Source organism: Cricetulus griseus, chromosome 2, assembly GCF_003668045.3.
Source record: "Cricetulus griseus strain 17A/GY chromosome 2, alternate assembly CriGri-PICRH-1.0, whole genome shotgun sequence".
Lineage (NCBI taxonomy): Eukaryota > Metazoa > Chordata > Mammalia > Rodentia > Cricetidae > Cricetulus > Cricetulus griseus.
The window spans coordinates 75949744-75967736 of record NC_048595.1 but is presented as its reverse complement, the minus strand read 5'-3'; the positions used below and the strand labels follow the sequence as shown (position 1 = coordinate 75967736).

Below are 17993 nucleotides of genomic sequence, written 5' to 3'. Positions count from 1 at the left end.
AGGCCAAGGCTTTAAGAGCTGGAGCTGCCCAAAGTAAAAAGTAGAAACACCTCAAATGTTGCTTTCTGCCACACGGCTCCTCTGCCTGTGGTTTCCTCTGTGAGTCACATGAGCAGAGACAGTTCTGAACACTCAAGAGTAAGACCAATAGCACCTGTGCAACTGATGCCCTCCATTCCTTCCCCAAGCACCTACCAAGATGTTCTTGACAAAGGAGCCAAAGCTAAAGTGTCACCCATGACATGCAGGCCTGAGCCAGGCAGACACTGAATACATAACTCAACATCAGTACTCAAGTGCTAGGATATTCAAAAACTATGTCCACAAAAGGTACAACTTGGGTGAGGACCTCAGGATGAAGCTTCATCAAGGCAAAAAGAGAAGGGGCGTTCCAGCAGAGGCAGCGACGTGTGCACAGCTCAGGAGGCACACTCAGAAAGACAAATGCAGCTCAGTGACAAATGGGTTCTGAGAGGGGAAGGAACCATCCAGAAACATCAACTAATCCCTAGCTATGAACAAGAACCACATTCCACAGCTTCTAAAAACAGCACCACCAACTAAGGCCCAAGTGTTCCAACTCAAGAACCTGTGAGCAACATTTCACTTTCAAACCATAACCCACAGTTGAGCTAACCAGCACTTTGCTTCCTGACATAGCAGCTTTTTCTTGAAAGCCCAGACCATCCCAAAGAACAAGACCATGCAATCAGCACAACCTCTAGCCTGGGAGAATGCACAGCAGAGGGCCTGGGGGCCACAGCTCCATCTTTTTTGAGAGGCCACCTATTCCCTGCCATCTTGTCACAGATTTAGAATTCCCAATGACCACAACTTCTTGCAAAGTGAATTCAATCCAGAACACGAATGATTTTGTTTTTAATGAAAGGATAAAAGATCTAGGGTAAAAAGAATAAGCATAAGGATTAGCTCATCCTGACTGGGCAGGAATGTGAGTCATTGTTGTACTGTCCTTTGTGTATGTTTGTGAGATTATAATACTTCATGATAAAGGGAGGGGATACAACTTTCTGGAGTCCTCACTCATCTCTGCATCATCCCCACTGACCTACTGGGAAAGTTCACAATCTTGGTCTCAGCAGCAGGCTCTTCTTGGATCTACTCTTCCTGGATGGACAGAGAGCAACTCAACAACAGCCAACACTAAGCTGGAAGCTAATGACCTACTACAATCCCATGTCCCTGAGGTTTCTTGGGAGATGACACTGTGTCTTCTCATGGTCAATAACCCTCTGCCTTGCACAAGTGTCTGATAATAGACCAGAAAGTCCCACTAACATTATGCTGTGCCCTGCCTCTCCTGCCTTCTTACCAGCTGTGTGACCCTAAGTCACTCATTTTCATATAACTTCCTCTGTCCTTTGTGTTATATGGGAACGATAATGAATCCCAAAAGAGAGACTTTTAGGGCCTAGTAAGGACATTGATGCAAATGGTCCCGAACAATGAGACAATGCCTAGTACTCAGTAGCTGATGCATGGTGGTTGAATTCTAACCGATCTCAAAGCCTGTGTATTGGTCACTGTCCACTTCCTTGTCTCTCCAAGAAGAATGCGTGGTTTCAGGTCCTTCTTGCTCGCCTGGGTTGTCCTGGCAGGCTGCTCTCACATCAGGCTGAGCTGCAGGCCCTGGCAATGAGAAAGAAAAATAAAACAGTAGACTTGAAACTTAGCCAAGCAACTGAGAACACAAAGATACAACCAGGAGAATAAAAACACTGGGGAGGCAAAATGTAATTTATAAGATAAAATTAATCTATCAAGCTGCCATAACAGGACATAAAAGCATAAATATAGTACAGCTTGTCTGAAATGGTTTAAGTCCAAGTTTTCAAGAAACTATGAGTGAGAAAATGAATTCCATCAACTGATGCCCACTTTCCAACGTGAGAAAAGCCCCAGAGGCTTCTGGGTGATAGCTAGAGCAGCACCTGGCTAATACACTCTAGGGTCTCAGCAAGTGTGGACAGCAGATGGCAAGTCCTAGATAAATGCCAGTCTCTCTGCTGGCTGGGTCACCTCTGCCAGAGCACTTACCTCTAAAGCCCCAACCCACCCCCAACACTGTTTAATTATCAGCCCCCACCCTAATACAACCGGGAACTCTCAGAAGGTAGAGAACTATATATGGTCTGTCTTTCTCCTGTTTCTCAAGCTCAATGGAAACACAGCAGGCAGTCAGATAATGTGTACTAACAGGGTGACTAGATGGATGGACGGTAGGATTAACAGGAAATGGGAAAGAAGGGAGGAAAGTCTGATTCTGTAGAATACGACTGACCCTGAAACCTCAAGTAAGTGAATCTAAGAAACAACCTAAAATGAAAGGAAAGCTGCTCTGGCTGCACAGCAATACAAAATCCCTATGAGAATGTTATATATTAGGCCCAATGGAAGAAGCTACTTCATATGGAGCCCTGGCAATGAGTACCAGAGAGTAACTGTGTCTAAGTCACTTCCTCTCTTCAACTTCACATGGGCTTAAGATGGAGACTATAATTACTGGAACTGCCTCCAAAGACAGTAACAAGATGCAATTAGATCATGTATTTAATATGTGCGATGGGTTCAACAATTAACAGGGACTCATTTTATTAGTGCCACAGGAAACCCAGGGCTCTGAGAATCACCTCCAACCCCTGAACCACTTCTACAAATGTCCCGATCTTACACAACTTCCTGTCCAGTACTTGAATCTTTCACTGGCAAGCTAGAAACAGCCAAGCAAGCCAAGCTTGCAAATTAGCCCCCATAATCTCATAGAGAGTGGCACTATTAGGAGGTGTGGCTTTGTTGGAGTGGGTATGGCCTTGTTGGAGTTAGTGTGTAACTGTGGGCTCAGGCTTTGAGGTTTCCTAAGCTTAAGATACTGCTCAGTGTCTCAGACCATTCCCAGTTGCCTTCAAGATGCAGGACTTTCAGCAACTTCACCAGCACTATGTCTGTTTGCATACCGCCATACTCCCTGCCATGACGATAATGGGACTGAACCTCTGTAACTATAAGTGAGCCACCCCAATTAAATGTTTTCCTTGTAAGAGTTGCTGTAGACATGCTGTCTTTATACAGCAATAGAAATACTAACTACAACACTTTCTGAACATTTGTCTCAGTCCTTGCTCTAAGAAAACTTGGGTTGTCCTGAGGAAACTGCTTCTCCTGAAGCCTTTGTGGTAGAGGCTGTTATTCCCACATCCCTGTATCATAAGTTTGGAGGTTCATAATAGCCTGTGCTTCTTGCTGCCATATGCATACCACTCATTCCTCCAGAAATCCCAACTGTGCAGCTCCTGCAGCAGACTGCCCTCTGATTACCCCACTTTCTTCAGTCATCTCAGTCCCCTGGTTCACTGGGTCTCTATAGATTCAATGGCAACTTGGAACCTGGTGGCCCTACCCCCTTTACACCTCCCAACAGTGCAATTCCACAGAAATCTCTATCCTTGGTGTCTAACTTCTGGTCTCTATGTTTTCCTGGAACCCATGCCCATTAGGCCCCTCCCAAGAAGTTTTCTTCTTAAAGCCCTCATTAAACACCAAGACAGATCTCCAAAGCCTCTTCTCACCATCAATATCTGACCACAACTCTAAGTCAGCTTCTGAGATGCTGAGATGTCACCCTTACTTGGCGTCCCACCTCACCTGCTATCCCACCTCATTCCAACCTCTAACCTCTGGAGCTGCTCAGTCTCATCTCTATGGATATGAGCTATATAATATCAAATATCAGTATATGTGGCTGGTTTCTTTTCAAGCTTACCCCCTCTCCTACACACCAAACTCACTTGTCTCCAAGTCTACCTGAAGTCTCTACTGGGATGTTCAACAAACCCTTAGCCAGAAATCTAACATCCTGCAAGCAGGCCTCTACTGTGGTCTTTCCCATCCTATTGCAAGGCATCCCCATCCTTCCCATAGAGTGCAAAGGAAGTTAGTTATCCCTTTAAAACACAAGTTGGCCTGTTGCCATTAAAAAGAAAAATGATTCATTTTTAGACTTTAGGGTCTCTATCATACCTTTAACTCTACTTCATAATAAAAGTTACAGGTGGCATGTGAATGAGCCGGGCTGGGTATCAATAAGCTTAAATCACAAAAGCAAGCAGCAAGCTTGATTTGGCCACAGAAAGTACTTTGTCAACTCCTGTTCTAAAGCTTAAGTCAGATAGATCATGTCACTGTGTGGCTCAAAAGCCTCAAACAGTTTCTATTCTTGTGAAGATGAAGGCTCAGAGTGGTCTCTGATAGCACACCTACCTGGTCTGCTGCTCACTGACCTCATCTTCCTCATCTCTGCCTCTCTCCCATGCCATGCACACCAGCCATGTCTGGTCTCCTTACTCCATACCCAAGTTCTCAAGTACAAAACAATATCAGGGCTTTTGCCCTTGTTCCTTTCCCCCAGGATGAAGAGCATGCTAACTGCTCCCAGTTTCCAACCAAACTCCACCTTGTCATGGAGTATTCTAACATTCATGAGTATTAGTGAACTCTATTCACTCCTCATTCCCCCATCCCTCATCCTACTGTACTGTTTTCAACCACACTTTTCATGGACATTGTATTATACACTTAGCAGCTTGCTTTCATACACACTCAAGAACATAAGCTGGAAACAGATTTCATCTGTTTTGTGCTCCTATCACCACTGAGCCTCAAACAGATTGGCACACAGGGTCTAGTCCATTATTATCATGGCAGGAAGCAAGGCAGCATACAGGCAGACATGGTGCTGGGGCAGGAGCAGAGAGCCCTTACATCTTGACCTGAAGCAACAGGGAGCGGTCTGAGAAACTGGACAGTATCTTGAGCATAGGAGACCTCAAAGCTTGCCCCCACAGTGACACACTTCCTCCAACAAGGCCATAGGTACTTCAACAATGCCACACCTCCTAGTAGAGCCAATACCATAGGGGGCCATTTTCTTCCAAACTACCACATTCTACTCCCTAGCCCCCAAAGGCTTGTAGCCATATCATAATACAAAAATACATTCAGTCCAACTTCAAAAGTCCCCATAGTCTGCAACAGTCTCAAACTTATTTAAAAGTCTAAAGTTCAAAGTCTCTTCAGAGATTCATGCAATATCTTAACTGTAATCCCCTGTAAAATCAAAAGCAAAAAGCAGATCACATACTTGCAACATATAATGGGACAGGATATACATTATCATTCCAAAAGGTAGGGAAGGGAGCACAGTGAGGAAATACTGGCCCAAAGCAAGACTGAAACCGAGCTGGGCAAACTACAAACTCTGCAGGTTCATGTCTGATGTCAAACGCTCTTCAGATTGTTCTCCAATTCCTTTCAGCTTGGGTGACTGCAACACACTTCTTTCTCTTGGGCTGGTTCCACTCCCTGTTAGCAGCTTTCCTCAACAAGTATCCTATGGCTCTAGCATCTCCAACATCTTGGAGTCTCCAAGATAATCCAGAATTATCTTCATAGGTTCACGAAAATGGCCTCTCTAGGCCTCCTTCAGGGACCCCTTTGACACATGTTTGGCCTCAGTGACTTTCCTTAGTTCTTTCTTCTATCCCTAAAGCTAGGACAATGTGGCTGAAGCTGCTAAATTCTGCTGCTTACTGGGGCTGGAACATGGTCCCCTTGATCAATTTTATATCTTCACCAGCTTTCCATTTTTGAGGGTTACCTTCATTGCCTAAGCTTGGCTGTTCTGGAACTGGATCTGCAGACCAGGCTGGCCTCAAACTCAGAGATCCACCAGCCTTTGCCTTCCCAGTGTTGGGAATAAAGGATGCCCCATGGATGTTGCCTTGAGGTCACCACTCCCTTTATCCCATTTGTTAATCTGTTTATTCCCTTGAATGCAGTTCTTACCTGCTGCTTTTCTCCTCAAATTTTACATTTTACACTTTGGACTTTTCCTTGCTCAGCTTGCTCCTTCTCATTATATATCTTCATTAGAGTTAACACTAGCAACCACACAATAGAGTCTACACTGGGCTGTTTTAAGATTTCCTCAGCCAAGGGATTTAATCCAAAACTCTTCATTTTAGCCTCAGCCAAACTTTTCAGACAAGGGTAAAGAGTAGCCACATTCCTCACCAAAATATCACAAGAACAATTTCTAGACAACATATCAAACTCTTCTCTGAAACCTCTTCAGCCAACCTCTGACAGTTCAAATTAACTCTTAGCACTACCGTCTTCCATGCTCCTACTAGAATGGCCCATTAAGCAGCACTAATAGAATTCTACTTCTTTCCTAGCCCAAAGAACCAAAGTTCAAATTCCTCCAAACCAAAACATGGTCTGGTATTTCATATCAATCCTGTCCATGGTACCAACTTCTGTCTTAGTTAGGGTTTCTATTGCTGTGAAGACACACCATGACCATGGTACTCTTATACAGGAAAACTTTTAATTGTGTTGGCTTTGCTTACAATTTCAGAGGTTTAGTCCATTATTATAATGGTGCAATACGGTGGCATGCAGGCAGACATGGTGCTGGGGCTGAGAGTCCTACATCTTGATAGGCAGGCAACCAGACCTGGATGTCTCACTGGGCATGGCTTGAGCATATATGACACCTCAAAGTCCACCTCCATAGTGACATGAAACACTTCCTCCAACAAAGTCACACCTCCTAATAGTGTTATTTTGGGGGCCATCTTCTTTCAAACCACCACATTGGTTGTCTGCAATCTTTAAGTACTACTGTACTGAACTAGGAGACACCTACTTCAGCTGTCTGAGATGTTTTGTCCACGCCTTTGGATTCGACCTCCTTGGACATACTTTAACCCACAGGTGCCAGAAGGACCATGAGTAGGGAAGCAGGTTACGCATACAGAAGAAAATCAGTAGCATCTGAGGTGAGACTCGAGTTAGCCAGATAACTCTGCAAAGAAGACCATCACTTAGAAACCGTACTACCACCTGATAAGTCTCTCACAGACCTAGGAGCCAGTCAAAAAACTCCAGATTCAAATCAAGGCATCCACACACAATTCCAAAGCAATGCAGCAGAGACCCCTGCCTCCATCACCTCCAACATCTGAGAATACTACAAATCACACTAGTCTAGACTCCAAAAGAAAAGGAACCAATTGATTTGTTTCCCTTCTCACATTTACCCACCATGCATTCTTCAGGAGTTAAGATTAATCACTGCAGTTCATTGAACTTATATACAACTGTTCTGCAATTTTGTACAATAGGAACAGCATTTTAGGCAGTTCTGTGGGCTGCTCACCTAGCTCATGGAGAACATATTTTCTTGATGCTTACCATTCAGCAGCTCCGGGTTGGGTATTGCCATCCCCTCTATCATTGCCTCTGCCAGAAGTAGCTTGTCATGGAGTTCCTTATTGTATGTTTTATACTCCTTCAGCTCCCTCTGCAGCTCTAGAACATGGCCCTGGAGCTGAGCCACCACCTCTAAGGAGGCAGGAAGAGCATACATATTTTCCAATAACTCAGATGTTTTCAATTGGATCAGCAAGCCCGTCTTCTCAGCATCCTGTAAACACACATGTACAGTAGTGAGTATACTTAAAATATGCTTTCTTTTGTTTCATAGGCAACATTTTTGTGTTTTAAAAATAGGTTTCAAACTGCTCACCCACACCTCTAGTCTTATAATAGCATCTCTAGGAAAGAACATACATCTTGGCAGATCTACACACACACACACACACACACACACACACAGACACATATACACACACTGACTGTCAAGGGCACTTCTTTACATCCTCTAAGCCCTGGCCCATGATCTCTTCAGATAATCCAAACATTCTAAAAATGGGCATCCCATAGGTTCCATCTTCTAGGAAATGTTTTTATTTTTGTTTTTATCTGTTTCCTCATTTTCCACCATTCTTCGTATGATCCCATTTGTCTTATATTCTTGCTAGTCCCTTACTTAAGTGGCTACTGACTGGGTTGCTACCTAGTGTATTTCTCAAACTCAGAGCTTCCAACCTGCCTAATCTAGATGAAAGCTTTATAGGCCATCAACTACTTGATTGCACCATGCCACATCCCCATCAGCAGGTTCCTACCACAGCTCAACCACTCACCACACCAGCCAGAAAGCTAAGAATCTTTATAAAACCCTCTTTATTCTCATCACTCGCTTTCATTGCTCAGCAGACTCCAGTAAGTACAATTCCTAAGGTACTTCTCGGTTCTTCTAACTCTCCTCATCTTCCTCTGGCACCCCTAGGATAGGGGTGTAACAATCATCTAGGCATCCTCCTGGATGTGTAACATGCATTTTGAATCTCTAATCTACACCATGCTGCAGCAAAAAGGCAAAGTGGTTATTCCTTGTTGTTTAAAAGCATAACAGTCTGCTGGGTATTTTAAGTCATAGGTCAATGTCCATGCCATAGCATACAAAGTGCATGACCCACAGTCTAAGTCACTGCCTGTCCCCACTTCAACCTACTCTCTGATCACGCTAACCTCAAAATGCCATGCTTCTTATAACCTCAGGGCTTTAACACATGCTCTGTCTAGAACACAAATTCTTGCTCACCTCCACTTCCCTACTAAGCCATTCATCAGGACAGTTCAAATTTGCCATACTCAAGAGAACAAGCCCTTGACTCTCAAGTCCAAGCCAAAGCTTCCTGTTATACACTCAGTGTTTCCTGCCATTTTCTCCAGAGGACATCAGCATCAGTGTAATGGCTGAGAAAATCCATTTACTGTCTCTCTTCCTGAATGTAAGACCCAGGATTTTAGCATCTGCCTATCTGTATCACACTTATCATAGGTTCCAATCCAGTATATAGTAGACACTCTAGAGTCCAGATGAGAATTTTAAGTGGTGAATTTCAAACATACTACAAAATGAGAAGAGGGACTCAAACCTAGAATATATAAAGTATATAAAGTATTACAACTCAATAATAATGAAATATAATGGTCCAATTAAAAACTGGGAAAGGGACGAGGCAGGCATGTCTCTGGAGGAGACAACATAGGGCTAACAAAGCACATGGGAGAATAGTCAGCATCACTGGCCATCAGAGAAATACAACTGAAATCTCAACAGAATACACCCATGCCTTTTCATTCCCACTAGGGAAGCTACAGTCAGCGATGGTACCAAATGGTACCAAAGGAAGTGGTGGAACTGGAAGCCTCATACACTGCTGGAAGGAAGGTAAAATGGCACAGCCACTAAGTCAGAAGTTCCTCAAAATGGCTAACCAGAGAGTAACCATGTAGACCATTATCTTTACTCCTGGGTATCTACTCAAGATAAGTAAGAACACCTGTCCACACAAACATCTGTATGAGTAACAACAAAATGCATAATATCCAAAATAAAATGTGCAATAGCCATACCCCAGAATGCTATGTGGTGATAAAAATAAAGGAAGAACTATCTCATGTCACAATATAAATGAACTCTAAAAGTATTATGTTAAGTGGAAAAGCTACTCACATGGTGCAGGGTGCTACTATAGGACTTATCTGAGAACAGGAGGTAGATTAGTGGCTGCTTAGCACTTGGGATGGGCAGGTGAGAAACTGGTTTGACTACTAAGGGAATTATGACTACTAAGGGAATTATGGAAATGTTCTATCATACTTGTTCTCAAAGAACCAAGATTTCAAACAGGTACTCCAATACCATATGGCAGGCAAGAAGGCTCAGGGATCAAACCAGCTCTTCAGATTCCAAGGCTATTAGGAAAAGTGAGATGCTTTCTGTCCTGAAGTTCCAAGGAAGAGAAGAGAAAATGTTCAAGGACAAGGGCAGTTTGAGGAAGTGAGAGGAACCACTTGGGAGGAGACAAATGCCTCCGCAAAGGAATAGGAAATAACAGTCAATTTCTTGGACTCGGATCTCCACCAATCTTTCTTCTTGGACCCAAATCTGTGTGTCATATGGCAAGAAAGAAGAGATGAAGTGCACAAATGCCAAAGCCTATTTAAAGCTGGAAGATGGCCATCAGTCAACCTAACACAAGTTCTGAAATAACACCACCTAAAATGCTGCTGTATGGACTGGAGCAGTCTCACCTACCATTGTTATTAACAATAGTAGACTGTAAAACCTTACTTAGGAATGGAATTCACATGTTCTGCTCCTGCCACACATCCACACTGCCCGAGACACTTAGATTCTTACTTCACTGTATTCCCATATTGCCAGGGAATCTGGGTTGCACTGATCCCATTCAAGGTACTGAGAGAGGTCAGGAGGGCAGCCAGGCCTGATACAAGCACAAATATGGCTATAAAGTCCACTACAACCACATAACCAGGAGGCTATCTGGTTTCTGTCTCACCTGTAAGCTGCAGTAAAATGCTTTTTAACTAGATACCAGAGTTCTGGCTTAAGTCATTGGATTACTAATTCTGCCACTACCAAACCCACAAAGGAATCCAAGGACGGCCTTCCTCTGAAGCCAAGCAAGCAACTATCCCCTTTCCACTTGCCAGCTGAGGCATTCTGGACAGGTCTCAAAGTCTCATGGCAATGTGTTTCTTCCTGTGTACAATGACTATAATACCTACTCATATATTTGTTGAAAAATTAAATAAGATTGCGAACTCAGCACAGTCCTTGGTACATAGAGCTGATGCTAAACACAAGTAAATGAATACATAAAATTTCCCTCATCTTGAAAACATGGCAAAGGTAATTTTATTTAAAAATAAAATTAATATATTTGGAAAAATTAAGTCCACTCAATTATCCAATTTCCTGAAGACAGAATGGCATCTACCATACAACAGAAAAAAGCAAACCAAACAAAAAAAGAAAAAATAATAATAAACCTACCCAGTTTTCCTAAAACACAGGTACAAACTGAAGGAGCTGGGGCAAACAAGAGCAATTCTATTCTAGCCAATTTGAACAAATTTGCATTTTGAGTACCATTAATATAATGACAGTATATGTATTTTTTTTTGTTTTAGTCTCTACTGATATCTTTAGAAAACCCTTTTCTAGAAATTACAGTTTTGGTGCATAATTTAAAACAATCAAAAGCAATTTTGCTAATGATATATCTAACTCTGTTTGGTAGGCACAAAAGCAGTAATTTAGTGGTCAGAAAATAAACTTAATTCCCATTCTGATGCTGTGAAGCAGTGTGTACAGTGGATGTCTATGCTACAAAACAGCCATCAGAAGCAAGCATCCCCCAGCCTTCACTAAAGGTATCAGAATCATGACCTCTTTCTTCTCCACCAGAACACATCTCCATTACAGAGAGTCTCAGTCCCAACCCTTATTCCCAAAGGACTGCAATACAGGTCCAATTATACACTGCCAAGAAAGTAGGATTCTTAATCATCTGGCCGGTGTGACTGTGCTTACAGCTTACAGAGCAGCTCAGAGAGAAAACCACACACATTCACTCAGCAAAACCAGACCTCTCCATTTTGGGCCACTGTGGCTGGAGGGCAGCTTGGCAGGGAACAGGGATGGTCTTGCAGGCATATAGAGTGGGAGCCCCACCTAGGCCCCTTACTTTAGGCTGGCTAACCCTGAGCACTCAGAATCTCACATCCAACAGAAATAAAGTCCTCAGAATGATGTCTCCCACACAAAGTCCTCCTAAAAGAGAAGCCAGGCTCCCATCCTCTAAAGTTGGGTTGTTACAATTTTACTGCAATGTGCAAAGGGAAATGCCCTTCAATAGATAAGAACTGTATAAACTCTGGTCCAATGGAATCTTAAGCAGCCATCATGGGGAAACATCCTACTTCATAAAACCAAAGAGAAAGCTGCAGGCAGATGGATAAACAGAATCCCATGTTGCTTTTCCTAGTGAAAACACAAATGCAATTAAGATTGGGCTAGAGCCAGGGTAAAGAGTGGGAGGAGAGGAAGAGGAGGACAGAGAGGAGAAGCCTGGAGTTGGAGGCTAGAGACAACACAGGAAAAGGGAGCTGCCAAACTTGGCTTTCACAGAAACAGAAAATGTGGTGGCATTGAAGGTAATTTTAACCCTTTGTTGTTGTTGTTTAAGGTAAATACATAATTAATATACAGAAAGCCTTACCTTGTTGACTGTACTGGAGAATGAGTGGAGAGTAGCCCCTAGCCCTGGCATCTCAGACAAGGTCTCTGACTCAGGGTCAGTGCTGAAAACGGCCTCTTCTGTTTTTTCTTCCCAAGCTTCTCTCTTCCCTTCAGATTTGAATTCATGGGGTGTGTCCTCTATGGTGATGGTTTGCACTGAGGCATTCTTCAGCTCCACCTTGGCTTCATCACCTGTTTTTACTAGCTCCCATGTTGACTTGAGTTCATTGTGTGATTTGGAGAATGAGTTTTCTTGTAAAGAATGGCCAAGTTCATCCCTGAACTGAATAGCGACTTGCCGGAGTGCCTTCTTAGCTTTACTATCAAGGTGATTTCCAGGAAGCACCTGCTCTGCCAAGCATATTCGATCCAAAAGTAAGGCTCCAAGTGCTTTCAGAAGATCTGGCCTGATTTTTCAAAAAGAAGACAGTAGGAGAATCAGCCTCTTGCTTCAGCTTTGTTGACAACCCAGTCTGTTTCCCCCCACCAATCCTTTCCAGATTCCACCTACATTAAACATTCTGAGTTTTCAAATATGCCAGGAACCAGGACAAGCATTTGACCTCATGCAACCTGACAACACCCAGACAAGGCAGGTATTACCCTGTTTAGTTCATGGTTGTCACACAGGTACAAAGCCAGTTAAGTTGACCACATGGCTAAATGAAAAGGGGCTTCCCTAGGAAAGAGCAAATGGGATCACAGGGTTCCCATGGCAATTTTAGGGTGTCCCAATCTATGACATCGGTCCCATTCCTATGTTCAGTATACAAGTGTGGCATTGGATGAATTGTGGCAGCCTGGGTCGTCCATGGGTGACTTGTTCCATCTTACTGTATAACAGGTGCTCAATAAACAAATATTAATGAAGGGATGCTTCATTAACAAGCACAGAGATAAAGCACAAAGAGCATTGCTTTAAAGGCTGTGCTAGTTGGCTTTTTGTCAAATTGACACAATCTAGCATCATTTGAGAAGAGGGAATCTCAATTGAGAACATGTCCCTTCATATTGGCCTGTAGTCAAGCCGTGGGACATTTTCTTGGTTGACTCATACAGAAGGACCCAGCCAACTGTGGGCAGTCCCATCCCTGGGCAGCAATCCCAAATGTATAAAGAAGCAGCCTGAGCAAGCCAGTAAGCAGCATTACTTCATAGTCTCTACTTCAGTTCCTGCCTTGTTTTCTCTGATGATGAGCTATAACCCATAAGCCAAATAAAAGCCATCCTCCCCAAGTTGCTTTTGGACATGGTCTTTCTCACAGCAATAGAAAGAAAACTGGGACAATGACAAATAAAATGACTTCAGGGGTTTAGTGTGTTCCTCAGAGACAGAGCATTTGGTTAGCATGTTCAAATAAATAAATGAATAAAAAAAAAAAAAAAAAACTTAAATGGCACCAAACTCTATGTGATTCTTTGACAGGAAGGTAAATCTCCTTCCACAAAATAGGAAGACTAAAAGAGCAATGGAGACTAAAACAGGTAGCATCCTGACAGCAGGTGTTCTTCAATGTCCCTTGCCCCACCTCTAACAGCAGTTGTAGATACAGCAGGTCCCACTTCAAGCACCCTGTGCTTTTGTTCTGCCCTGGGGCTCTTTCCAAAGCTGAGTCAGCCAGCAAGACAGGGTGAAGTGGTCAGAGAGCTGACATCTCTGGGCTGAGAGCCGTGGTATGAATGTCCTAGCTTCCATCCTGAGGACATAGGCCCAGCTACACTGCCCACCAGAGAGTGCCCGGCTGCTCAGACCAACCATACCATCTCCAGTGGCTTTCTGCTCCCATATACACAAGTCTGAGTCTCTGGCTCTGCTTTTCAGGGACTTGGAGTAAAGCCAGCATGGGAAGTACCCAGGATGGTTCTGGTATGGCACATGTTGGAAGACTCCATTATGTGGGGGACACTGAACACAAGGCACAAGTGCTACAGCAAAGATGTAAACTGATGCTAAAAAGGGATATGCAAATAAGTGACTAATCCACAAAGGAAAGGGGGAAACACAGGGGAACTGAATAGTGGTGTAAGCATGACACTGAAATGAACAGTCATGTCACTCTGTGGTGAAGAAAAGAGTAGGGAAAGGACAGGCCTCTGCACACACGGGCTTTAAAGAGGTGAAGAGCTACTGTGCAAAGGAGAGATTTCCTGTCAAGACGGCAGCAGTGCAATCACACATGTGCTCCTTTCACTCTCGTCCACTCACAGAAATGACAGCAGGTACACAGAACAAAAAAGAGCACCACCACAGGACTCAAAATAAAAGATCCCCAAGAGGAAACAGCCTGGAATGGGGGCAGGGCAACAACAGAAACACAAATTCACCCTCAGGGCAGAAATGAAATCTGACAGATGTTATAGGCCCCACAGGGCAAAGCTGAGACAACTTCAGTATTCTCACCCTAAGAGACCAAGGGTGTGGGTGGTTAATAGACACAAAGCAAACTTAAATGTAAAATCCTCTCTTTAAAAAGACAACAGGCAAAATGGCTTAGTAAGTAAGAAAGCTAGTTCTCTGCACCCATGGATGCATGGGCCTATAATTCAAGCACTGGAGAGCAGAGATAGGTGTATAACCAAAAGAGCTCATTGTCAGCCACAATAACTGAAAAGGTGAACTTCCAGTTCAGTAAGAGGCCTTTGAGTGCAATAAGGCAGTCAGTAACAGACATGTCTCAGCATCTTACTTTGTGCTCCACATGTGCTTATAGGCACACACACCTGCCACATACATGCACCACACACCATACCCACATATACATATGAATACACCAAAAAGACAACAACCTAAGAAATCAGAAAATTCATATGCAAGGGAACAGAAAGTAATCTACTCAAGAGTTCAGAAAAAAAAAAGTTTAAGATTTATTTTTATCTTTGTGTCTGAGTGTTTACTTTTATTTTATGTTTGTGCAGCAAGTGTATGCAGTCTCTGCAGAGGCTGGAAAGGAGCATCAGATCCTCTGGGGCTGTAGTTATAGACAGTTATGAACTGCCATGTGGGGGCTGGAAACCAAATGGGTTTTTCTGTAAGAGCTCTTAACTTTTGAGCCATCTCTCCAGCCCTCCCTCCCCCCCACACACAAAAAAAGTTTAAATCATTGACAAAATAAAGAAAGAAAACAAAAAGATGGGGCAGTGGTGAAATAGCTAGAGAATTGAGAAAATGCTCCAGTGAAGGGTTAGCCTAGGAGCTGGGACTGCCTTTTTTTTTTTTTTTTTTTGATTTTTCGAGACAGGGTTTCTCTGTGTAGCTTTGGAGCCTATCCTGGCACTTGCTCTGGAGACCAGGCTGGCCTCGAACTCACAGAGAGCCACCTGCCTCTGCCTCCTGAGTGCTGGGATTAAAGGCGTGCGCCACCAACGCCCGGCTGGACTGCCTTTTTGAAGGGCCCCTCAGGTAGAGGTGAGCTCATGCAGTCACAGAGAAGTCTTTGTGTTAGGCCTTTCAGTTTCTCCTTACTGATTTACTTCAAGAAACCTTGTGAGACAGACATATCGAGCCTACAGTCTCTGTGATGTCAGCCCTCATGGAAAATGGCAGTACCCAGGACCATCTTCTCAACATGCCCTCTGCTGATGGCAGTAAGGACCACCTTACTTCCAGAGCCCTGTGGTCTAGAACACGGAAGTGAACTCAATTCAAATTTTAAAAATTAAAAGCAAAATGCATGCTGTATCACTCACTTCTAGTGTCAAGTTATTTAGACTACACAGATCATCCTAAGCTGTAATAAACCTCAACTTTAAAAATATTTCTGATATTCTTAGTATCATAACTAAATTTTCCTTTCCTTTCTTAATATAGGTAAGAAATAATGTCAATTGCTAGTCAGCTAGCCAAAGGAGGACCATCACTCACCACCAAACGACACATAATAAAACCTAAGAAAAAGGCTTTACAAATGGGTAACAAACAGTGGCAAAGGAGGCCACTGTAATGTACTAAAGTGGTGGCTATTAAATCAAGTATTTCAAGTGTTGCTTGGCTGGAAATGGGAATAGTTAATTCATTAAGCTGTCTCTATAGCTAGGACCTTGTGATTGGAATGGTCCAAGGGTCTCATCAGAAGCCTGGGTGGTGCTTCAACACTCCTCCTGAGCATCAGGGCCAAGCAGAAGGTAAGGGAAGGCACTGGCATTTACTAAGCACTTGCCATGTGTCAGGTCCTTTAAATACACAACATCCTCACAGGCTGTGAGACCAGATGAAGAAACAGGCTCAAAGAGAAACAAGCTCCGAGCCAAGTGGCAGAGCAAAGACTAAAACTCAGGCCTTTCTGACTCCAAAAGAGCTCTAATTCTTTTTGGTTTCCCAAACTTAACCTTTGCTGCACTGTGGAATGCTCAACTATCTGTTATTCATTCAAACACTGACTGGATACTTTTCATTCTTCAAAAGAGGAATGGACATGCCATTAAGGCAGTGACAGGCACACAGCTGTGCACACACTGATAGCACCATACTTACATTATAATGTGAGTATTATGAATGAGAAGGAAGAAGAGAAGGAATCTGAAGGAAAGCATACAAATGGTATTTTCTTTTAACCCAGTGGTCAGGAAGAACCTTTCCACAGAGCTGACTGCCAACTGAGGCTCTGCCAGCTGTACATTTGGGTGAGTCTATCACAATAGAAGGAAGCCCCCCTGATAAGAACAAGCTTGGTCAGTGTGGTAAACACAAGGCGTTGATGATGAAGATGGAGAAATGGCAGAGGTTGGGTCAAGAAGCTCTGATCTGACTGTGACAGGGGGAAACCACTGAAAGGTGTTAACATAGAAGAGATGTAACTTGATCTAAGGTTTAAAAAGACCCTGGCTACTCTGGGGAGAATGGAGTATAGAGAAGGAATGGCTGTAGGAGTTCAAGCAAGAGATGTTGGCAATGAGAACCTAAGAATGGAGATGAGAAGGGACTGAATTGGGGCTATAAGCTGAGAGGTGACTGTGAGGGCCTGCTATGGGTTTTAGGGACTGAGGAGTTTATACTTCAGGCTAAAACTATTAGGCAATGCAGGACATAAATATGACGAAGACTAGAGAAGCAAGAGAGTGGCATATGTGTTTCTTAGGTCAGCACTGAAATGTCTGATCCACAAGCAGTAGGAAGTGTCCAGCACAGAACTGGTTGTTAGGACCATTACACAGAAACCAGAGCCACATAGCCCATTCCAACAGCAGGAAGGAGTGGAGGAACAAAGAAACAAAGCAGCTGAGAACACAGCTCTGGGATCCACCACTATCCTTTAACAAAAAGGGGGCGAGAAGCAGGTGGTACAAAGAACCAAGAGGCCAGGGAGCAGGGCCAGCTGCTGCTGAAAGGCTAGCCAATGGATTTCACCGTTTAGAAACTGTTACTGACTTGATAAATGGAGCAAAGTTTCTTATGCGGGGGGGGGGGGGTAAAGAATAGGAGAGAGTGGAAGCTGTGAATATCAGCAATTCTTTTGAGAAATTCTGCCTTGAATGGGAATAAAGAAATTGGACAGTAGCTGGAATGAATGTGAAATTAGAAGGGAAGGGGCACTCTTTCCAAATGTCTAATATCAGGTGAGTCTTATGTTTATGAAAATGACTCAGAAAAGAAGGGGGAAATAATGATTCAGAAGAGGCAGGGAGCTAAGAGGTCAGAAGTGAAGTCACAAGGGGAGGACTATTCTTGGATAGCAGCAGGGATACTTCTACTATAGGAAAGACAGAGTTTGCAGTTGACTATTTGAGTCAAATAGTGGCTCAAATGTGAGTGTTTCTATCTGTTTAGTGATTAATGGAATGGGGTCATCAGTCAGTGGGCGAGGAAGAAGAGAACCTGCAAAATAGTTCGGTGATGTACCACAGCAAGTGCTAGGCACACAGGCCCCAGAAACACAGGGAATATGAACAGCTAGCCAAGGCTGGGGTGCAACAGATGAGTAGGCTTAAGGTAGGTTTCAGGGAATAGGAAGAA

General features: G+C 43.5%; 1 protein-coding gene across 4 annotated transcripts in view; it reads right to left on the bottom strand.

Moving 5' to 3' along the window:
• Cdk5rap2 (CDK5 regulatory subunit associated protein 2) overlaps nucleotides 1-17993 on the bottom strand; it is a 178995-nt gene that overhangs the window by 45320 nt on the left and 115682 nt on the right. For all 4 annotated transcript variants that reach the window (XM_027400255.1, XM_027400258.1, XM_027400257.1 and 1 more), the window contains 3 exons: nucleotides 12024-12450; nucleotides 7276-7507; nucleotides 1519-1650 (listed from right to left, as the gene is read on the bottom strand). In XM_027400255.1, coding sequence (XP_027256056.1) covers nucleotides 1519-1650; nucleotides 7276-7507; nucleotides 12024-12450 — 791 coding nt within the window. The remainder of the gene's footprint in view (nucleotides 1-1518; nucleotides 1651-7275; nucleotides 7508-12023; nucleotides 12451-17993) is intronic.